Consider the following 24,937-nt stretch of genomic DNA (forward strand, 5'->3'; position numbering starts at 1 on the left):
TGAGTCCTCCTAATCCTTTCTCTTCGCAGACTGATACTATAGGTGACCTTTTGAGATAACTAAACATAAATAGACTGGAAATAACTAGCTCAGCTGGTGTTCTGTGGCCATTCCTGGTGGCCGAAGGGAGGGCGTGCTCCACTGTTTGGGATGAGAAAGGAGCACAAAGAAGACACCATGGGAGGAATCATATGAAACTCCCACAGGAATGACTTATCAGGATCATTTTTGACAAGAGCTTGCAGTGTTGTGTAGGAGGATGCCTATATATATATATGTGTCTGTGTGTGTGTGTGTGTACCAGGTTTTTCTATCCTAATGGGGACCAAATGTCCCCATTAGGATAGAAAAACCTGAAATCACCTACCTTGTGGGGACATTTTATGGTTCCCACTGAGGAAAATTGTCTATTTTAGGGTTAGAACTTGGGTTTAGGGTAAAAAATAAGTTAGGATTAGGTTAAGGTTAGGGTTAAGGTTAGGCATGTAGTTATGATGGTTAAGGTTAGGGTTAAGGGCTAGGGAATGAATGTAGTCAATGAGCCCCCCCCCCCGAGTGTGTGTGTGTGTGAGAGAGAGAGAGAGAGAGAGAGAGAGAGAGAGAGAGAGAGAGAGAGAGAGAGAGAGAGAGAGAGAGAGAGAGAGAGAGAGAGAGAGAGAGAGCGACCCAAGGCTAAACGAAAGGATGCACAAAGACATGAGGGGGAAGTAAAGATGTATTCAGACAGAGGATAAGACAGATAAAGGGAATTTAAGATGAGGAAAGGTGGGGACAAAGGACCAAAAGAAAACAAAAGGAGAGCGAGAGACATAGGGAGCGTGCGTGACACAGCATGTTTGTAGATTCAAGTGATCACATGTCACCCTCACTTGTCTCAAACGTGACTGAGGTGTTGGAGGTACTTTCGCAGTCATCAGAGATGGCTGTGACCTGGACCTGGTACTGCTCGCCACACTTCAGCTTAGTGATTTGACAGCTGGTTGAGTCAGAGGTACAGCTCAGAGCTGTGCCATTGCGATCCATGGCTGTGGCCCTGTAGGAGTTGGCCCCAAATACCAAAGCCCACATCACTGTCACCATGCCGCTGGTGCAGCTGTAATCCACAGACACTGATGACACTCGGTTTATGGCTGAAAAGCAAAAAGAAATTTTTTTTTCCTATGATGGAGATGTATACGTTCTTTGTTTACCTCTCCACAACAGTGTATGTTATCAGTCTTTCAGACAAGTCCTTTCTGCCCCGCAAATACTCACTTGTGGTAGTGTATATGACCTCAGAGGCCTCTCCAGCCACTAAGAAGACATTGACTGATGATACTCCCACTGTGTAGGTGGAGCAGGGCTCCAGATTGCTGATATCCATGGATACCGAGGAAGTATTCCTGACAATAGGCGGGCTGCTGGGATCATCGTTGTCACGAACAGTCACTTGATATAGCAGGACTCGACTCACGGTATTCCAAGTCACCCGGGCTGTGTTCTTTCCCGTTGACTCAAGAGCCACACCTGTTGGTGGCTGTACCACTGCAGGGCAAAATTAGGGCAAAATTTCAAAATGCTATACTATACGGTTACTTACAAATACAAGCTGAGTCACATTTTTGGCTTTCCAGATTAGCTTGTGCATTCAATGAGTAATTCTAGTTCAATAAGTACTGGTACATTCAATAGGTAACTTTAAATTATAGATCACAGGAAGTGTTTCCTGAAAATCACAGCGGCTATCCTACATGAACTTACATGTTGTAATTGTCCTTATTCTACTGCTGGCCCCAAGACCAGCACTGTTGGAAGAGTAAACATAACACTTGTAAGTTGTGGATGGAGTCAGGCCGTCCACTTGTCCACCCAGGGTTGTGAAGCTCCGGTTGTATTTCGGTGCTGAGGCATCGAACAACTTCTCCACAATCAAGAAATACTTGTCCGCCCCAATCACGCTAGACCATTCAAACCTCATAGAGGTACTGGAAAGAGCTTGCGAAAAGGTGATTTGGGAGGTGGCGGGCACTGTTGGGATGTAAAAAGGGGGCATTCAGGATTATTTGATGCAGGGGCAACTTCTCTTATTCATTTGACTGATTTCCTTTAACGTTATATCTTTTACCTGTCATAGCGTTCCGCGTGTCCGTGCACACTACATATAAAAATCGAAAGACCTTCAACTTTACTTCATAAGTCTGTCCCGGTCGCAGTCCCCGGACCAGCCTCTGCGTGTTGGATGCGGAGGCCTCCACAACCACCGGTGCGATGCTCGTTGAGTTCACAACACGCAAGTCCAGCAAATAGATTGACGCGTCACTGTAGCCACTCCATATGACTTTCAGTGTCGACGCAGAGGGAGACGACACTGAAGTGATACCACAACCTGGAACAGATGAACAGAATTTTAGGGATAAATTGAAGGGATAAATTTAGATGTGCTTGCTGTTTTCTTAGTAAGTGCTGTCTGTGGCTCTGCTCTAGCGCATCCACGCCAAAGACTTTGCTGTAGACCGAGTGTGTGATGACGGGGTAGTGCATGTAAATGATGCACCCCAAAGACATGATAACCTTGGTTTTAGTATGAAAAGTCTATTTGCTTGGGAGCAGACGGTCAATTCATCCGTCCATCCATTTTCTGAACTGCTTATCCTGCTCTCAGGGTCACGGGGGGGTCTTAATTCAATGCAATGGATAACACGCAATGTTAGATGGGTCTTGACAATGTGATTTGCATGACATCTTAAACCCATGTAATGGTTAGCTCGCTGTGCTTTCACGTGGAAAAAAGAAACAACCATTTTGCTGTATATGTCGACAGGACTGTTAATTTAAGAAGATGCGGAGGAACCACAAAGCATTTTTTTTTCCAGTTGATTTCAAGCTACTCCCCGGCTTTCAAGATGCTGCTTCGTTGGTAAAACTGTGCTTGATAACCCATAAATTGCAAAACAATCAGTTATAAACAGTCAACACGTTGCTATTTTTCATTTCCTTGCGCAAAACGGAAATGTAATAACCCATGTCCGCTTTAATTGAGTACGGGGGATACATATTCTGCAAAGGAAACAAAACTCGACTCAACAGGACTTCCATCTAATTAGCGCTCCTTCTTTTGAGAATGAAAACTATTCCTACTCAGAAAAAAAATTAATCCAACACCACATCCCTTCACCAAAAGCAGCCAAGGGCGTGGACAGCCGTCCTCATAATAACCCGCATCATCTAGTTTTATACCTCACCTGTTCTTAACGGTCAGTTTAGACCTTAAAGTTTATGATTATAGTGTCATATATATACATTGTAAATATAAAGCAAATGGAACATTTTGATTTAACAGCCCACTTTGGCATATTGAGCTAACCAGCATCTATGATGTCATATATAACCATATATGACACCACTGAATAATCTGTGCATGAAATCACATAATTATCACAGCAGTAATACACGGATGACTAACTGATTTAAGGAAAAGCATTCATTTTATCATATAAATAATTGGTTAAATGAGCTGAATGACTTATCTATGCAACCTGCCTGTAACTGTTGTTCTATTCACATCAAGCCAGCAATAAATATTTGATTGCTAATTAGCCCTCGCTGAAGCACATAATCACTCACCTGAAGCCAAAACACACTGTATCTGTGAAGAAAAAAGAAAAAAAGTGCAGAAATGTAAAAAAAAATTTCTAATAGAAGTAGTTATGATGGATATCTACAAAGGAGTTGAATAAAAACTCAGTCGTGAGTGTGATTACCTGCGTCAAAGTCAATAGGATGAGTGGTGCCCACAGTGTCCCTGACTTGTCCATGCTAATTGGAGCGGCTTCAGTCAGTGGTTACATCCACACAGGGGTCCTTCACACAGCAGCTCATCTGGATTCTTTAGAGGCTGAGCGCTCGTAGTTCATCCGCATGGGGACCAATCAGGATGTGCTAAATGAGGACAGGTAGAGACTCTCAATGCCCTTGGGTGCACTGTCATCATGAGAAGGAAACAAAGTGGGAGGTGGAGGGTCCTGTCAGCCGCTCACCTTCATCATCTCATATTCAAGTCGCTATTTCCTCATGCTTTCTGAAATATTTTCTGTGTTAACTTGTGATGATGAGGTCTCTTTTAGGATTCGACCATCTCGTTTTGAAAGCATTAATTGAAGAGGGTTTGTTTTAAATTGTGATATTTTTCTCATGAGGTCTCCACAATTTTTCTCAGCATATGCTGATTTCCTGGTACAGAAACAGGAAGTGCCTGCTCTAAGGCAGTATTGTAAATATTCCAAGAAAAGGGAGTTTCCCATGGTGTATCATATGCATTCCCGTTACAGGTGCTCCATTATTGTTATACAAAGACTGTATTATTGCTCCTGTGTTAACACGTGGTGGTTGATTCATCTACCTTTACCAAAAACAGCTAATTATTATAGTTTTAATTACTTACATCCATGTGAGTGCTTGACAATAACTCACTTTACTATTCTGCCACTTTCAGTTTGATAAAAAAACAAATTTTCAGGTATGAAACTTATTTTTTCCAACAGCATTTTGGAGGGGTGGAATTGCTATCAAGGAATAATTCAGTCGCCAGTATGAGCACCAGTATGACTCGGGATATTCATTTGAGCCTCCATTTACCAGACAGAAATGAAAAGCCACAGCCAGGATTTCCTGTGCACAACATGTACAGTAGCCAAGTAGTAGTCACTGTTCACCGGTAAACACGTTACGCAAGTGAACGTGATAGCCTGTTGCGTGTAGCAGGTAAAGAACATTACAAAGCACACCGTTAACAATGGCCCCAACACCAGTTGTGTTTGTCTCCAAGCTAAATGAGGTATATAGACAGGGTGTTCCATGTGCATGCCTATACTCCTAGTGAGAAGAGGAATCCTCCCGGGATGTCACGTAGTAGCTTGTGTGTGTGTGTGTGTGTGTGTGTGTGTGTGTGTGTGTGTGTGAGTGTGTGTGTGTGTGTGTGTCATGGGGGGGATCAGTTTCGGTTCTAACTCCATTATCATCGCTTTTTACAGTTCGCCAGGCTCACACCTAGAATTGTTGGCTTGGGGGTGCTTGTTAAGTTTCTAGATGACTAAATTGTTCATAATTTAGTTTATGCACCATGCACAACTATATATATATATATATATATATATATATATATATATGTGTGTGTGTGTGTGTGTGTGTGTGTGTGTGTGTGTGTGTGTGTGTGTGTGTGTATGTGTGTGTGTGTGTATATATATATATATATATTCTAGAATAAAGATTAAAATTATGAGGCAAATTTATCACAAAATAGCTGTAAAAAGTGATTAAATGAGTAAGGGTACGGCACACATGCGCGGAATTAACAATGCGAATATTCGCCTCCTGCTCACTTTTTTTTATACGTTTTCTTTTAAATGACAAAGAACAAACATACTATTGTACGTTTGCTCTTTACAATAAGAATACAATAAACGCACACAAACTTAACATTGAACACAGGGGTACAACCAATTATTCAAATATTAGATTATACTTCTCAAAAGTATTAACAGTTTGAATTGCTTTTTTGTTTTTACATAAATGAATAGTCTTGATGTAGTTTTGCATGACTATCAAGAATACATTCAGTTTGGGTTTTTTCCATTGCATTTGCACAAAGAATCTGCCAAGAATAATTAATAAACTTATAACAAACGTCATGTTGGGGTCTTTATGGGGTTAAACAGAAGCAGGATATCTTGCATTTGAAAGGTAAGATATAAAGAGATTTCCTAAGAATAAAATTTGCTAAATCCGTCCAATATTTACTAACATGTGGGCAGCTCCAGAAAAGGTGGCTTAGAGAGTCAAAATCAGTTTCATAGAATACATATTTATCATCAATGTCTGTTTTAAATCTACTTGCAATAAAATTTCTCACTGGGCAAACTCTATGGATAATCTTGAATGTAACTTCTTTGACCTAGTAGTTATACAGTATTTATGACATTGACTCCAGACATTTTTCTAATTGATATGTTCCACAGTGGAATTCCAAGACACTACCACAGGAGGTGTAATATAACAGTTTAAAAGATTGATCTAACATAGTTGTTATTGCATTTTTTGCTTCGGATATCAACACCTTCTAATAAAATTGATGATAAGAAATCTTCCATAGATTCACCTGGAGTATTGTTGTATTCTCTTATGAGATATCACTCCTTCTGGAATGGACTTAACTACAGTTTGAAATACATGTGATAGGAACATCAAAATGACTCGTAAATTTTGCATGACTATAAAATTGACCATCTTTACTAAATAATTATTTAATCCATATTATGTTTAATCCAATTTGTCCTGGGTAAGATGCTAAACTGCAACCGCAGGCTGTAGAGGGGTAGCACCTTACCTCAGCAAGGGCCCTTTGACTAAGGACGTCGTCCCTACTGATAGATCTGGTCCTCCTGCATGTTTGTATTGTAATTCCCATGGTGCCCAGTCCAGCCAACACATTGGGATAGGAGAAGGGAACTCTGATTTCAAATCCACCTGCTGCCTTGTGAGTTGATGCCTCTTTAGGCAAAGGCTAGGAGAAGGAAACACTCTGACAACAATAATCACCTGCTGCCTTGTAGTTTGATGCCTCTTTAGGCAAAGGCTAAACTCTGAATTCAAATCCCCAGGCACAGTCTACCCAGCTGTCAGTACCCGGAAGGGCAAACCATGGCGGCTCCGCTCAGTCAACTCGGCAGTGGTTCCGGCAACTGGCAGCTCTGTTTGTCAACTCGGCAGCAGTTCTGGCAAAAAGCAACAGCGTTCTTCTGCGGTCATCTCAGCTATGCTGTGCCACCAAACAACAGAAAATCTTGCGAAGGGACACTATAGAGCACCAAATAGTGTCGTCATCTAGGGTGCAGCCTCACATTTGAATATGGAGATAATTATACTGTATTAACTTGTGTTTTACTCGTTTCAGGTAAAGGCGTGTGTGTGTGTGTGTTTGTGTGTGTGTGCGTGTGTGTGTGTGTGATCCATATGTTAGTCAATCCAGTTTCTAAAAAGTTTTATTTCTTTATATGATATCCATGTTGTTCCAAAGTGTGTATCTATGAGGAGAGAAATTGTGTTTGTAAGACAGAGTCCAAATAAGCAGTACTTGTTTATGAAAATTTGCAAGCTTAACTGGGAGTTTTAAAACATCAAAATTGCATTTCAGTAAAAACTCAGTGCCACCAACCTGTTGAAAAATTAGGTCTGGGAATATGTTCAAATTGTGTCGCTGTTCTTTAGATAGTTCTGTACCCATTTAATCTTAAAAATAATATTGGAGGTTTGGTAATCCAATGCGTTTAGACCTCCCTTATCCTGGCCATTACAAATTACATCTCTTTTTAAGTAGTGAGGTTTATTCCTCACTACTTAAAGTTCCTCACTACTTAAAGTTAAAAATCAAGAACACACTATTACAAAGGTTGAAATGACTGCATGGAAGTTCATCTTTTTGGCGACACTGAGATAGTTTCATTGACCCGTCTTCAATAACCTCAGTTTGGTCAAAAGGCTGGATTTTATGATCATTATTTTTATATGACTTGGAGCCCGTCGGTTGTTGCTTGATAAAAAATTTCCCAAAATGTAAAAAAAATTAATTAATTAATTAAAAATAAAGTTAAAAGGGTTTGAACTGACTTTTTTTATGAATGATGGGGGAACATCTAAAGCAAGGGAGGTATGGACCAATCTCGAGAAGCCTTCAGATTTAGAAAGAACACGTCCATTCTGTGAAAGATCTCTCAATAACCAAAAATTGAATTTATTTCTACTTTTTTGAGAATGGGAGAGTTTAATCTTGATCGTTCTTTCTGCTCCTCGCAGAGCTTAATACCCAAATAGGTAACCATACTCTTAATAGGAATTCCACATATAGTGTTGACCATGGTATGCTTCAAGGATAATGACTCACATTTTCTAATATTTAATTTCAGACAAGACACCCTTGAGAAGGATGTCAAACATTCAATTGCTTTTTGAACTTGTGTGCCATCTTTTAGAAAGAGCGCAGTATCATCTGCTAGTTGGGAGCACCTTATTTCTTTGTCTTGTATCTGAATAACTTTCAATAAAAGTTTATTTTTATGTAATGCTATGACTTGAGTAACTAAAAGGAAAAAAAAAGGAGAAATTTGGCAACCTTGTCAAACTCCCCTACCAATATCAAACCATTGTGATGTCCCATAAGGTAATTTCACCGAACTGTTTAGATGTAATGCTATGACTTGAGTAATTAAAAGGAATAAAAAAGGAGAAATTTGGCAACTTGTCAAATTCCCCTACCAATATCAAACCGTTGTGATGTCCCATAAGGTAATCTCACTGAACAACTACCTTTATTGTAAAGGGTATTAATTATTTTTTGAAAATAATCACCAAAACCAAAGAAAAGAAGCGTTCAAAAGATACATGAATGTTCAACTGAATCAAAGGCCTTGTAAAAGTCAACAAATAAAATAAGACTCTCATCCTTTATGAAGTCACTGTAGTCAATTAAATCTAATACCAGGGTAATATTATTACATATGTCTGCCCTTCATAAAGCCAGATTGATATGTGTCTGTAATAGAATCAAGTTTGTTTTTTAATCTCTCAGCAAATATTGATGCTAGTAATTTTCCATTATTGTTAATCAAAGTGATGGGCCTCCAGTTACCTAAAAACAAGTGATTCTAGTCTGGTATCGGTATTTTTAGGTCAGGTGAATCGGCCGTACTAAATTTTCCATGTGTGTGTGTGTGTGTGTATATGTGTGTGTGTGTGTGTGTGTGTGTGTGTGTGTGTGTGTGTGTGTGTGTGTGTGTGTGTGCCTGGCGGCCTGTCCAGGGTGTCTCCCTGCCTGCCGCCCAATGACTGCTGGGATAGGCTCCAGCCTCCTTGCGACCCTAAGCAGGATAAGCAGTTTGGATAATGGATGGATGGAAACCTTGTGTCACTGAGGTTGGGAGAGATCCTAAGTCAATTGCTTCCCTAAAAATAAAATGAAGAAATTCTGTGAGATCATCTTGGAAAAACATATAAAATTCACTAGTAAGCCCATCGTTCCTAGGTGATTTGTTGTACTTCAATTTATTGATACCCTTCTTTATTTCATTCATGGTTATTTCTTCATCACACTTGCTCTTAAAATCCTCATAAATGAGCATGGCATTTTCTCTAACCGACTTCAGAAAGGCAGACATATCAGTGATAGGGCAGGCATTACTTGTATATCTACTACCACTACTATTTTCGTCTGCTCCTGTTAGAGGTCGCCACAGCGGATTATCCGTTTCCATCTCTTCCCATCCTCTGCATCTTCCTCTGTTACACCAGCCACCTGCATATCCTCCCTCACCACATCCATAAACCTCCCCAACTCAGAAACCTATTTAGAAATATCTTCATAATTTTGATTTTCATGGCCATCTATATTAAGTTTGTGAACAGAAGTAAATTCGCCGTTTCACTAGCTCCCAATATTTCCCACAAGATTTTTCTAGTTGTGCTTTACTCCAGTGACTAATAATGATGTCCTTTGCTTCCTTTTTAAACATATTGTCATTTAATAAATTGCAGTTGAATTTCCAATACCCTTTATTATATTTATAAGAACCAGGACAGCCCATGTTAACAGATAGAAGAATGGCTTTATGATCAGTAAGAAATGGTGATTCAATAGAGACTTTGTCCACTTGTCTATCAAGAATGTCTGAAATCAACCATAAATCAATCCTTGATTGATTGGACCTATCCTTATTAAACCAGGTGTATTCCTTTTTGTTTGGGTACCTAGATCTCCACATATCTATAACACCAAGACCAGAACATATGTTACTGAACTCTGGGTTTGTAACATTAGGTTTAGTAGGAAGGTAACATTACATCAGACAGAGTTGAAATTTTTATATCTTGAAAAACATCCTTAATTCTATGTACCTCTTCCTCCAATTCCTGAAATAAAGATGTTATTCTGTTTATATTTGAATGCATATATATTTCCCAACAAATATCTCTCACTGCTGATGGTTAACGTTAAAAGAGTCCATCTTCCAGAGTGGTGGGTCTTGCTGTTAATAACTTTACCTTTGAAAGAACCTCTCAGAATGGTTGCTACCATAAGATAGCCAGATATCATTACCCCATTGATTCTTCCATAAACTCAAATCAGATGAACATGCATGTGTTTCTTGTAAAAAAAATAAGTCTGCATTGAACCGTTTGCAGTACAGAAAATTAGCTTTTCATTTCAGTGCATCACATATACCCCTGTCATTAATCGACATACAGATAAAGACATAAGATAAACACTTCAGAGTTTAGTGCAAGTTGTAGGTAGTTAAGTTTTATGCAACTCGGGGTTTACCATCCTATTGTGCATTTAGCTTTGGTCACTAACATACTAAAAGCTGCAGCTGCAGCTTGTTTAGAATGCTGCTGCTAGAGTTTTAACCAGGACCAAGAGAACAGAGCACATTACTCCAGTCCTGAAATCTTTACACTGGCTTCCAGTTAGTTACAGAATAGATTTTAAGGTGCTGCTACTTGTCTACAAATCACTGAATGGTGTTGGCCCAGAATACATCACTGACATGCTAAAAGAGTATAAACAGGGTAGGGTTCTAAGCTCCATGGACTCAGGTCAGTTAGTTCAGCCCAGAGTCCAAACCAAACATGGTGAAGCAGCATTTAGCGATTATGCTGCATGCAACTGGAACAAACTACCAGAAGATCTTAGATGTGCCCCAAATATAGCAATTTTTAAATCTAGGTTAAAAACGTTTCTTTGTTCTTGTGCCTACGATTGAGCATTAAAACTTGCACCTCGTTCCAACTGCACTTTAATTCTGGAAGTAGATCTCTAGTCACTCCTGGTGGGGAAGTGACTATGTTTTTATTCCTTTTTCTTTTGTACTTTGGATTTTCTTTTTATAGTAACTATCTTTTAATGATTTTACTCTTTTTAATAACTAAGTCAAAGTACATTTTATGTACTTCGTACTCTTTTAATTATATTTTATATATGATTGTTCCTATTTTTAAACTACTAATAAGACACGTTAGTCCCTAACTAACAGGTCTGACCCTTTAGCCGAGCGGTTAGTGATGTCGCCTTGTGGTGCAGTACACCCCGTATCGAATCCCGCACCGGGCAAGAAAATAACCGGTTACATTGCTGGCAGCGGTGGGATCCGGAAGTGTGCAGATCCTCAGAAGTCTCTTCGGAGCGCGTGAAGAACAAAGCGCGAGGGCGCGCCTCCGGGAGAGGGTGACGACTGTAAACTACTAATAAGACACGTTAGCCCCTAGCTAACGGGTCTAACCCTTTAGCCGAGCGGCTAGTGACGTCGCCTTGTGGTGCAGTACACCTCTTATCGAATCCCGCCCCGGGCAAGAAAATAACCCGCTGCAGTTGTTCCTTTTCTGTTTTCATTTGTGTAAATTGCCCCGTGTACAAAATGTATATTGTAACGTGCATGGATTAGTAGACAGGCTTGCCGCTGGCTGGCGAGCCTGACCCTTTAGTCGAGCGGTTAGCGATGTCACCCGCGATGCGGGCGAGATACGGGTTCGCGTCTCGGCCGCGGCAGTTCCTGTGGTTGACCCCCGAATTCGCTGCAATATAAATAAAGTTGCTTGCTAAAATATAACAAGAAGTTACTCCTGAAAAAGGGAGATCAACTATTACTCCTGAAAAGGGAGACGAACAACATGACTTCGAAACAAGAAACTGATAGAAATAATAAAAATAAAACATCACCTCAAATGTCCTTACGGGGACTTCGTCCAAGTCTGTGTTCCCGGATGCGATATTATGAACCCTACATAGGCCTCGCCAAAATCCCGTTTCTGGCTTTGTCACGTGTGCGCCACCGTAGCAACGCGAAAATATGTTGTTATGGGGTTAGCGCTCATCAAGGAAACGCTGTACACCCACAATTTAACCTGTCTAAGTTATCCACAATCAACATTAATATAATACCAATAACGTATCCAAGGAGCAGAGGCAGACCTTGTAACCTAAAATTGTTAGGTTAGTCAACTTAAGGCTATTCTTTCCCTCACAATCATAATTTCAACCCCATGGTTCACTTTTTAGACGATTCATAAGTTATGTAACTTAATATTTTGATTATTTTTAATCAAAACCAAAAATAATCTAGACTTCCTGCTTAATTTCGTTTTCAGGGCAAACACTTAAATCATAAGACAAACATCCTAGTCATGTCTTTCACTTCATTTACCAGAAAGTTTACATTTTCTACTATTAGCCTAGGCCTATAGTGTATAGTGCACAGTGTTGTATAAAGAAGGCCAGCTGAAAAGCTATAGGCTACTTGGGTAAAAGTAATGAAGTATCAGACATCGAAACTACTCAAGTTTCAATGAGCAATGAGGATCATGAACAGAGGAGAGCACATAAGACTGCCATTTGAATTATTATTTTGCCACTAGGGGGAGAAATTTACTAACTTTGGCGACCAAAATTGAAGGTAGCTAACGTTAGCTTTGCTTCGCACCGAGTTGATAGTTGATTGTTTCCTTAGCAACGCAGCGGAAATCCGGCGTCCGTTCGCGAGATTTGGGACAGGGTACGGGATTTTGGCGAGGGCTATGTAGGGTTCATAATATCGCTTCCCGGATTCGGACGGAATACTCTCCCGTTGATGATCAGCTTCACTTCCGCGAAGAACGCCACCTTGCCCTCCTGGGCAGCTTCCACCACTGGCCATGGCCATAGGTTGTCCGCCTCAGGTCTTCCTTGAATCTCAGCTTGTGGGTTTTCACGTACTCACGTACTCGCAAGCGAGTCAGTTAACAAGCTAGCAGCAGACTAAACTTCGCTCTGGGTTAATTACGTCGAGTAAACAAATAACGTCACTTAATCGTTACAGTATGTATATTATGTTGGAACAATTTCAATGACCAACGCTATACACAAAACAAACTTTGGGGTATGGAAACCCTTAAATGTCGCTCGGGTGCAATAAAAAACGACCGCCCCGCAACTTCCATTCTACGCGCGCGAAGGGGCATTCACTTCCGGTGGCGAAAGGAAGTTCAGATCTTCTCCGGTTATCTTCTCTTCGTGCGGAGTTCAATTTGGTGAACTTTGACCGGTGAATCCGCAGCCTCGACGAATAGCAAAGAAGTGTGTGTCGTTGACCCCCCCACTTGGCTGTAGTTTTGAGACAGGGTGGTCGTTGCTGGCTAACCGGCCAGTTATTGTACGACATTTGGCCCATGAAAACTGCAAGCTGCCCCGCAAGAGAGACGCAACCTGGCTGGCAGTGAGTCGGGAGACGGGCATCGAACGTAAATAAATTGACAATTTATTAATATCAATCAATATTTCGTGGTATACAAATGTAAACTACTAATAAGACACATTAGCTCCTATTTAACGGGTCTGACCCTTTAGCCGAGCGGTTAGCGATGTCGCCTTGTGGTGCAATACACCCGTATCGAATCCCGCACCGGGCAAGAAAATAACCAGTTACACAAGTATAGTTTGTACACTAATGTTAGCAAACCAAACGGTCAAGGCAAACCTTTTTGGTCAGCTAAATGCTATTCGGAAGATGAAAAAGGGATGAAGACACGATAAACATTCCAAACGGTGTTAATCAGACGGTCATAAATATATATATATATAAAGCCGTATGCTAATCTTGACAAGCGTGTTATCACTATTTACAGCTGCTCCTAATAAAACGTGAAATAAGGGGGCGTCCGGATGGCGTGGCGGTCTACTCCGTTGCCTACCAACACGGGATCGCCGGCTCGAATCCTCGCGTTGCCTCCGGCTCGGTCGGGCGTCCCTGCGGACACAGTTGGCCGTGTCCGCGGGTGGGAAGCCGGATGTGTCCCGGTCGCTGCACTAGCGCCTCCTCTGGTCAGTCGGGGCGCCCCATGGCGAAGCTCCTCACTGTCAGGTGAAAAGAAGCGGCTGGCGACTCCACATGTATCGGAGGAGGCATGAGGTAGTTTGCGGCCCTCCCCGGTTTGGCAGAGGGGGTGGAGCGGAGATCGGGATGGCTTGGAGGAGTGGGGTAATTGGCCGGATACAATTGGGGAGAAAAAGGGGGGGAATCCAAAAAATAAAAAGTATACGTGAAATAACTTGTTACTTATTTAACAATTTCTTAAGTTCATCAACCAAAACGCTCTTCAAGCCTGAACACATGCAGTGGTGTTAAAATTTATGGAATAGGTAAGCTTGGGCAAAAAATATCTCTTATGATATCAGTTATACTAAGTCCAATTGGATATTTGCTTTATTTCCCCTCATATCCCATTGTAGAATATTTAACAGTGAATCAGTTATATGAATAATAACTTTTATTTCCCAGGTAGAGTAACATTAGAAGATTGAATGTTCCCCATATAACTAACCCTCCAGTCACCCCCCCCCAAAAAAAACACAACAGGGAAGATAATCTGCTAGATAGTGGAAATCCATATGCAATGACTGAGGCCACACAGTGCTGTGATGCCAAAGGGAAGTTCTTTATTGGTGTTATCAGTTACCAAGGAGACATGGAGTGAAGGCAGGGAAAACACAGAATCTGTCTCCAGCAATCTGATCAGACATATCATCCATAGAAGGGCCACGCCAGACTCCAGGCAAATATGTTCAATACCCATTGCTCTGCTTTTACAGTAACCTACTTTCAGTTCCGCAAGTACCAGCGTTAAAAAACCCAGAGGAAACAGGTTAGCAACCACTATGGAGGCTCCCTACTTGGAGAAATCCTAAGGTGTTTCATATACAATGTGTGACACAGTATATAATTGGGCTTTGAATTTATATAATCATCAGAATAATTCTCTGTGGGATTTCACTCAGTGATATGGAAAAGGGTTATTCAATTCTTACTTTTAGTTTCAGAATTTTAGCTTTTCAGTGGATTTGGTCTTGCAAATACCACTAACAACAAACTAAATAAAGGCGTCGTCTTTCAGCTGGCTTTCTTGTTTCTTCACATTTGCAGTAGACATATGATGTCCATGTCCATCAGATGGTTTCCCTGTGAAAGCAAAAGAGACGTGACAGATTTCCATTCATCAGTGCTTTACAGATTCCTAACCTGTATCTCAGGTTATCATGTGTATATTTCATAGCTTCAGCAAATTCAACTCTATGATAGGTATAGTTGCTGGCGCTCTTTGCAAAATCAAACAGAGTTGTTTTTCTTTTTTTGATGGACACATTATATGCATAAATGAAAAAAAATTCAGTGTCAGATTCACCCATGGACATCTACAGTACCGTCTTACAGACTGGGTGCGCTACAATTACCCTAGCTCATACCAAGTGTAATAAGGGGTCCCGTGTCTCTGTGTTATGTGTCTGCAGCCCTTCTTTGTCTGTGTTTATGCGCGTCACGTGCCCTGCATTCTTCCCTTCCACGTTTTATGGACACTAGCCGAGCCGGGCCATACATCTGAGAGGTCCCAGAGGTAAAGAGATGAGAGAGTGGCCTCACCTATATCCTTGCTTGTGCTCTGTCCCTGTTGTTCTACCAGAGCATTCATCCTTATTGTCCCCCAGTATACTATAGACAGCAACAGTGTTTACAGACGCTTAAGACGCTGTCACAAGATACCATGCAATGTGATGTTCTGAGGTGACACAATGATAGGGTCCCGTGAAGGCATCTTTTTTATCGACTCCTTTTCAAACCGTTACAATCAGCGCCCCCGTGTTTAGGAGTCTGGGCTAGTTAGTTGCATAGCAGGTTACAACGTGGTGTACTGATAACTCACCGTGTTTAATTCACACTCCGCTTTCCCCGATAGATCACTGGAGAAAGAGAGAGATAATATTTCAGTGCAGACATCACTTGCACAGGGATCATTTATCAAACCAAGAAAAGTGTGAAATATGAATAGTGGCAGAGGAGATTTAGGTGTGCCTCATCATTCGGCACATCCTTGTTTTAAAAGGGTACTTACCCATGCCGACATTGCTCCCTGAGCAGGACACTGTAAATTTAACAGAAATTCCAAAATCTTAAAACCCAGATAAAGATCTGATGCAAAACTCTGACAGCTATTTGAATATTTTCACAAACTAAGTATACTTTCTCTCTCCCCTTCATGACCCTCATGGCTTACCAGAGTACATCCTGCGTGGACAGAAGCTGATTTTGCTCCCATCCTGTCCAACTGGCGCCACCACAACCGTGTAGACGTCCCCGCACATGACCTCCTGGACATCACAGGAGCTGCTCCTGGTAGCAGGGATGCAGGTATAGTTGGAGCTCGTCCCATACAGGTCCACCGTGTGGTTCTGGGTCTGGGGAAGCCCAGAGGAGCGCCAGTACACCCTCAGGGAGTTGTTGGCCATCCGATAGAGCTTGACGCTTGTTGGACAACAGGCACCTTCGGGAGGGAGGGTGATAGGAGAGGGCAGGAAAAGTAAACTGGTGTGGTGGTGTGAGGTTTGTTAATGTCTGTTATGTGGATGACATGTTCAGATGAAGAGTAGAAGGAAGGAATATAACTGTGTACCCTCACATTTTCTCTTGTACAAACAGGGAATTACAACTATATATAAGATTTGTTTTTTAAGTGTGTGTGTGTGTGTGTGTGTTCTCACTGGATGAGAATCCTTGGTAGCTGCAATGTGACTTGTGGCCAGTGCTGCTGATGGCTTCCAAGCTCACGCTGTAGTTGGTTCCACAGGTGATACATCCCATCATGCAATGCGTGTCCAAGGTGTGGCACTTGGCATGTCCCCGCGGGGATGTCAGGGCTGTGATGTAGGAGCGAGCCCCGTGGCCCGGTGACCAAGTCACATTGGTCATCGCCTGCGTGACCTGCTCCACATTCAGAGATGTGGGACAGCAGGGACCTTGAGAAATGGAACAGAGGTTATTAAAAGAGCCTGTAGTTTCATTAATGGCTGTATGACATGAACAAAATATTGTCGTTATTAAGAAAAAAAATTCTTACGTTGGAATCTCTTTTTTTTACCTAGTCCCAAATTATGAAACTACATAATATCCTTATGATGTATGAATTAATAGCTATGCAATGCCAAGTTAGGGGAATATTGTCCATTAGACTACAAAACCAACCTACGTCCTCATATTATATAGCATTTCTAAGTTTGAGAGAGATATATCTGCCCAATGGCATTCAATCTCATGACATCATACAATGTGTATCATAAAAACAAAATAAATAAATCCCCAAATAGTGGCTTTCATGATATATTAAACACATTAATATCATATGTCTATACAAGTCTCACTGACAGACCCCAGAGTTGCCTGACACAAGAATGGCAGGCATACTGACTGTTCTCTCCTATACAGTACCTGTTTCCAAAGGTACACTGAAGCTAGGTAGACTCCGTCCTGTGGCCGTATTGGCGACTGCAATGACCTCATATGTGGTACCACAGGGCAGCTGTGTGAGCTCACAGGGGGTGGATAGTGAGTGGCATGTGTGTGTGTCAATGCGTCCAATGGCGGTGACAGTGTATGTTGCATTGGGGGAGTTGGGGGTCGTAAAGGAGACTCTGACTGTTGTGGCGTTGGTCTGGGTCACATTCAGGATCTCTGGTGAACACGGAGCTGCAACGGGACAGACAGAAATCTAGTCGTCATACCGAAGGTGTCAGAAATGATGTGAATAATACAGTTATTATGATGTGTTTATCAACATATCTGAGAGAATGACCTCTTCCTGTCTCTCTTTGTGTGTATGTGTGTGTGTGTGTGTGTGTGTGTGAGTGAGTGAAAGAGAGAGAGAGACTTTGTGAGTGCGTGCATGCTAGTGCGTATACTTTGCATTTGGATGAAATGCCCATCTGCGTCCAGTAGAACTGTTTCACCGTGACTAAGATGTTACCTGTTTCGTGTGAATGTGGTTTGCATGTGCGGTTACAGCCCCGTAGCTCGCTGCATGGCGTGACCACCACTGAGTAAACTGTGTTACACTTCAGGTCTGACAGTGCGCACACTGGTGCCGTGTCATTGCAGTGGATGACATCATCAGTCTGCGCCGCTGTTGTCTCATACAGCTCTGCCCCTCGGACTGATGACCACATTATCTCTAGGGTCTCTGTGGAAACTAGCTCGACAGAAACATCCTCTGGGCAGCAGGGTACTGGTGCCCAAAGGGGATGCGTAGAAAGGAAAATGTAGAAACAGGAACATTACTTAAACACATTACACACTGTTATGTGACTGACTGTTAAATGCTAAATGTACATGTGTATGTTTGTGTATGCGTGTGTGTGTGCATTGTGGTCCTACTTGTGGTGTAGTTGAGTACATCGCCCTGAGGACTGGGGCCGGCCTGGTTGTGGGCAAAGACAGTGGTGAGATAGGTGTAGCCACACATGCAGTGAAACTGACAGGTGGTGTCCGTGGTGTTACAGGACTCCTCGGCCCCGTCGTCTCGTTTGATGAAGGCCTTGTAGTACTCTACCAGGGGCACCACGCTCCACGCCACCCAGCAACTGCCCGCCTCATGTTCCTCTACCCAGATGTTCTCCGGGGGACACGGGACTGGCAGTGAGAGACAGAGGTCAATAAACAGCATCAGCGACTAGGAGTAAGTATGAAACAAACATGGCTCTATGTTTGATATAGTGGTGCGGGTGTGCAAATGTGCTGCATGTGTCCATGCGCCAATTCAGAATTTGCAGACATGTGACAAAGTCTTCTGGTAGGGATGGGTCGCTGGGTCCGGCCCGGTTGTGGGCGATGACAGTGACAGAGTGGTTCTGGCCGCAGTCGAGAGGGGTGATGACGCAGTAGCCGTCGGCTGTTGAGGTGCAGTTCTGGCCATTGCTGGACAGAGCAGTGTAGATCTCAGCACCCTGGACTATCTGCCAGTTTACGGAAATCCCCAGAGATCGGCCCTGGGTCAGCATGACATGGACTGCTTCTGGACTTGGTGGACCTGGAGGAGTAATGAGGAGGTAGAAGATGAAAAATTTTATGTTCTGAATGGTACTAGCAACTGACAGAAAGGGAGTGTAGTAGGTATGCTGATATTTTGATGCCACAAAAGATCAGTATGAAAGGAGCTTACAGATTTGTATTAATCTGTCCTGACCACTAGGTGGAAAAGAGGTGGGTATAAATTATGTCATCCGAGTAGGGGCATAAAGATGTCTTCATTCAATTCATATGGAATTTAGGTCTGTGTTTTTCCATTGCTGTGCTTACGTGTGATCTGACAGACAGTGAGGTCATCTCCAGGGCGGCCATCGGGGTCCCAGGCTGTGCCCTTGATGCAGTAGACGGTCCCTGGTTCAAGGTCACCGAAGGTCACTGTGGGCTCTGTTGTGTTGAGTTTGAGGCGTGAGTCAGAGCCCTGACGGATGATACAGAGGGTGTAGAGGACAGCGTACTCCACCGGGGACCAGGTCACACGGATTGTGTCGTTGCTTGGGGAGGAGGTGTTCAGTTCAGGGGCCACCACCACTATTGATGGGGACATTACACAGAGAGTAATGAGCTGTTGAGCTGAGCAACATATAGGCAGATGGTGGTTTTGCTAGTGGTGGGGGAGGGACCAATGGTAAAAAGAATTTTAAAAAAATTATTAGAGTAAGCAAACAGATTAATCTCCATTTATATCCCGAACAAAAAAAATCCGTTTTGAAAGTGTGAAGAGGATTAGATGTCGCTGTGATTGTGTTACCGCTCAATCTCCTTCGGGAGAAGAGACAACCTAGTTCTCATGGTTTCTCTTTTCATATTTCGAGAAAGGTAAAGTGCAAAAGGATGGATACGGTTTCCATTTTACTGCATCGGCTGCCTAGCAGTTGTGATTATGACAATGGGCCGTGTGAAATGACTCTTGGTTATGGCCGGCGGTGTGAGATAGCATACTGTATTGTCCTACAGTAACGACGGGAAGGCTGCATTTCACTTTTCGTGCAGCGATTACAGTCTTAAGTAAACAGCTTTTGGATTTGCAGTGTCTGGACAGGGCAAAGTGGATGGAAAGGCTGATTGTGTAGTCTGCTCTTTCATATCCAAGACTGTAAGCATTATTTTTGATGCTTTATTTGCATGCATTTTTGTTTCAATATCCAGCAGCCACAGGTGCATTCGCTGCACCTTAACGCTAAAGCTGGAGGGAGGGTACCACACTTAAATATGTGTTTCAGTTTAAGGTGTTTTATCAAGTTTGAATCTGTTATAAAATGATTTTGGTCAGCTGACTCAGAGATTCTTTGGCTTTAGTGTGAAGTTGACTCAGGTGATACAGTCATGTACCTGTCTTGGTCTGGATGGGCCGTGAGGGCTGGCTCCGCCCCCCGGAGTTGACGGACATAACACTGAGGCTGTAGTCTGTGTAGGGCTGAAGCTGAAGCACCGTGCCCGGGGAGCTGGTTACCAAGGTCTCTGAAAAAAAATCCCCCATCTCAGACTCGGCCCTCAGGATGTAGCTGGTTGCGCCAGAAACCTCAGTGAATTCCACAGTGATGCTGTCGCTCTGTTTGGAGTAGGCCTGCTCGATGATGGGCACCTCAGGAGCTGGAAGACAGCGACAAACTCCCCAATTAAAACATTTTTTGGATCACATTAAAAGCAATAATCGTAACCCAGTAAATTAAATAACCATCACGACTACCAGGGGTCATTGCTCCTCCTCCTCATCCTCATCACAATTGTGGTGATAGGCTGCTCTGACTTACCTGTGGTCTCTTCAGTCTCAGCACTGCCGAGGACATTGAGGGCATTATCCATGGCCTCCACCTGCATGGTGTACACTGTGTTTGGTGAGAGGGAGTTAACTGAGCCCATCACCGAGTTTCCGCTGAACTGAGCGAAGACAGATGGCTCCGGAGAGTTCTTGGGTGTCGCTGTAATTTTGTAGGAGCTTGCACCAGTATGGCCACTCCATTGCACTGTCATGCTCTTGGATGTCACCGTAAACACTGATAAAGTGATGTCTGGGGGAGACATAGAGGAGATTAATGTATCGAATGACGGCATATATCAGATGTTTATTAACCTATATTTTGTATTCTATTAATATTTTGGAAGTTAATGGGCCCTATTGCACACATAGTGTATAAAGGAGATTCTCAGCCAACCATTTTAAAAAGTGGGTTGTCAGTTCAAATGTAAATGTAATGTAAAAGATGCAGCTCACTGAGATTTACCAGTGTGTTCCTTGATTAGACTTACAAAACTGAATTATCTGAAAAATAAATGTAAGCATTTAGTTACCATTTTGAGTGGCACATATCTGAAAATGAAGTGAAGAGACAATTAACATTTTACGATAGGAAACGATCGGATGAAGAACAGCAGGAAATATTTCCAGAACAATGACATCCTTCCAAGGGTAGCGAGCTGCAGGCATTTCACATTATATTCCCCGGCAAATTATCCCCTGTATCATATTCTCGGTGTATGAGAGGCAGCAGGCTGCACATTACCTTCACTCAACACAGATTTCAGGACCGGCCGATGTGGGTATTTCTTTCAGGTCGGAATGAATTTGTCTATTGAGCTAAGGTTGGCCATGCTGCATGCACTTGTTGAAAGCACCGAAACTCAAAAGAGCCTGTGTTCTTATTTTACAATAAGTCCTTCCTTTATGATCTGTTCCCGCCACTTTTAAGACAAATATAGAGAACGTAGCTTAAATTTTATATTACAAGTTGAAATGTTTTTTATTGCTACTCTTGTTAAAAGGAAACAGACTGATTCTGTAATGAAAAAATGTTACCCCCTTACCTCTGTTAAAGTTAACAACATCAAAAGTTTGAGCATCTTTACATCTGTTGTTGCTCCCATGCCTCAGATATGTCTCTGCAGAGCCGCTGCCTGGAGGCTAGGTGAGTGATGTTGTGTCTGACTATGTCTTCAGGGTAGCGGCTCAGGCTGAACTTTTATCATTATTTTTTTTTTCTCTCTCTCTCAGATGGAGCGACACGTCTTTTTTGTTTCGACGAATACGAGAGAGCCCAGAGGCTTAACTCCTCCCCCCGAGGGGTGTCTGAGCAACCTATCAGAGCATGAAGATAAAACTGACCTGTGACAGGTGGACATACAGACACAGGTACGCTTGTGTTTCAGTCGAACACCTGTTCCCCGAATATGTACCGTCAGCCCTGTTAGGGTTGTTACTTTCAGGGATTAAGCCTCAGCCATTGTATTTGCATTGTAATTTCCAGAATTATGCTAATATCTTGGCTAATATCAAATGTGACAGATGAGACTACTTTGACTGTAAATACACTGCATTTATATGTAGCGCTTACAGTTGGTTACTTATATCCCCCCTCAATCTGTCTTTGTTGACAGCAGTAGATCTCAGATCACTGATCACCAACACCTGTGGATGTATAGATACAGATGTGCTGGGCATATATATATAACTTTGTTAAAAGAAACACTCAAATAAGGAGCACTGGATTATATATATATATATATATATATATACAAGCAAATTTTCTATGAGACAGTACAAGCCTGTTTCATGCTATAAGTAATCATCAGCTGTCGGTTCTATCAAATTCTCTTTTTTTAAGATTATTTTTTTACATTTCGGCTCTATTTGACAGTGACGGTATAGATAGACAGTGAGAGAGAGAAAGGTGGATGACACGCAACAAAGGCTACCGAATGGATTCGAATTGGCGATGTTGCGACCACGTGGCCATTTGGTATGCACTGTAAACATTCGGCTACAGAAACGCCCCTCAAATACTCTTTTTTTATTGTGACATTTTTGTACTGACAGTGTTGAAGTTACACTGTCAAAGGGGCAGTTATGTAACCACATTAACAAAAAAATGTTTAGGTAACTGTAACCTTATATGTTATCCTACAGGGAACTATACAGCACATTATTCCAGGGAATAATGTCCAGGACAGCATTGAGGTTGTTGGGTAAAATCGACAAAAGACGTCTCCCTGTACCTGCCATTGAATGGCAAAGTTACAATAGTGCCCTTCTGTTCCTTAGTGTCTGAGCAGAGCTGTGTTAGGTCTTTATAACGGAGATGGGCAGGGTGGATCCCCAAGCCTCCTTTGTGAGTAACAACACAAAAAGGGCAATAGGATCAAACTCAACCTCACATGACAGACTACAATCTCTGCCTCCTCTGATGCGAACGGTATGGATATCATGAAGCATGTATCGCATTTCCCAACTCCTCTGTCGGCTGCATAAACATATAGATCTGACCGTCTGTCAGTATGCACTGTTATATATATCCCAAATAACTGTTGCAACTTTACAAAGCACCATTGACCCTTGAGTAGTTCAGAAACACCCGTGATAAAGAATGCATTTCAGTGGCAAGGGCTGTGTCAGCACATTCTAGAGAGTTTCGAGAATCCTTTTTCTCTGAAGGATCAGTAAGCTTTATATAAGCACACAGTGGACAGATACTAAAACCAAAGAAAGAAATTAACAAGCACTGTTTGAGACATTTTATGCTGTTTGTCAAGATGGAGAGAAAATGGAAAGGGGGGGGGCAGTGCATTTAATGTCCATTTAATAACTGAGCCTGTCCCTCAAGGCTCAGTTCTTGGTCCCCTTCTCTTTTCAATATACATGTTGCCCCTTGGCCAGGTTGTTCAAAATTCACGATGTGCTTTACTATTTTTATGCTTTTTTTTTTTACAATTTTTTTTCTTGCCCTTTTGTATCTGTTTAAGTCAGAGAGTACTGCTGGTGTCGTGTGTGGCTGCCGCTTCTCCCTCTCATAGTCCCCCTTCCCATCCACCCCACTAGGTTAGAAAATAAATTTAGTATAGGTCCTCATCTTAAATTTGCTTCTTGACTATTCCAACTGGTGTGGTTTGGCTGTGATGTTGTGATGGGGACTTTTTTTTCATCATCATATGGCATGTGCTTAATATATGCACAAAATTGCAATTGCTTAAATGTTTTGTAATCCTTAACTTCCATAATTGTGGGGACAAACGTTGCAATGTATGGCAAGATGGTGGCCCTCAGATATTGGCGCAGTTTATGCTTCAGACATAGGTGACTTTCTGTCAGGATGTGCACAGGAGGGCGAGTGAGAGTGCGCTTACTAATTTCCCGTTGGGTTGTCTTACTGTAATGTTACTTGTGTCCTGACTGGCTGATTGTCGAGAGGGTTGTGAACACCAAGAGCCTCACTTGTACCCCCTCGAACAATCGTACGAGAGTTCAGGAATGCTGTTTGGACATATCTTATTATCTGATACCCCAGTAAGAACAACGGGAGAACTCGATACCCCACAACATAACTCCATCACAGCGAGGCACCAGTGCAGTTTCATAGGCATGGGGTTACAAAGGCACCCAATAGAAATTCAATGACAGGGGATTTCGTTACAAGTGCCCATGGGCCAGCGGCTCTGGGCATAGGAGGCGTCAAATGAACAAATCAGCCAAGAGGACAAAGGTTGATGCTTATTCTCAGCCAGGTCCAACTGGGGTTTTCCTGAAATGTTTGGTTTGATTCAACTCAATCTCCTTTGCTCTGTGCTTGCTCGTATGTGTTGACCGAGCTGAACTGGTCAGTAGTCGGGACAGGTGACGCTGACTGACACTATACTGACTCGGGGCATTGTGGGTGTGACATAACTAGAAGTTAGGATTCATCTGCTCAGTGTCATAGTGATGCACCACTGATGTTTACCCCTTGACTAAATGGCATGTCTAAATCACAGTGCAGCACTGGTGCCCCCTATCGAGTTTTCATCTGTAAATACAAACCATCTTTTATTGGGGGGGGGGGATTTCCCCCTTTTTCTCCCCGATTGTACTTGGCCAATTACCCTATTTTCCAAGCCATCCTGGTCGCTGCTCCACTCACCTCTGCCGATCCGGGGAGGGCTGCAGACGACCACATGCCTCCTCCAATACATGTGGAGTTGCCAGCTGCTTCTTTTCACCTGACAGTGAGGAGTTTCGCCAGGGGGACAGCGCTTGGAAGTTGGGAGGATCACGCTATTCCCCCCCC

The 24,937-nt window shown here is 42.5% G+C and overlaps 1 protein-coding gene across 1 annotated transcript; it reads right to left on the reverse strand.

The window, feature by feature from the left end:
* Positions 1-14,491: 14,491 nt before the first annotated feature.
* On the reverse strand, positions 14,492-21,743 carry fndc7a (fibronectin type III domain containing 7a). The gene is made up of 14 exons (XM_056293628.1): positions 21,708-21,743; positions 21,195-21,213; positions 20,657-20,914; positions 20,235-20,495; positions 19,176-19,433; positions 18,652-18,906; positions 18,255-18,509; positions 17,848-18,105; positions 17,313-17,570; positions 16,589-16,843; positions 16,105-16,371; positions 15,943-15,972; positions 15,754-15,790; positions 14,492-15,014 (listed from the first exon to the last, which is right to left on the reverse strand). The coding sequence occupies exons 1-13, from the start codon at positions 21,741-21,743 to the stop codon at positions 15,759-15,761; spliced, it is 2,442 nt and encodes an 813-aa protein (XP_056149603.1). The 3' UTR covers positions 14,492-15,014; positions 15,754-15,758.
* Positions 21,744-24,937: the final 3,194 nt, after the last annotated feature.

This window comes from Lampris incognitus, chromosome 14 (genome assembly GCF_029633865.1).
Source record: "Lampris incognitus isolate fLamInc1 chromosome 14, fLamInc1.hap2, whole genome shotgun sequence".
In the NCBI taxonomy this organism is placed as follows: Eukaryota; Metazoa; Chordata; class Actinopteri; order Lampriformes; family Lampridae; genus Lampris; species Lampris incognitus.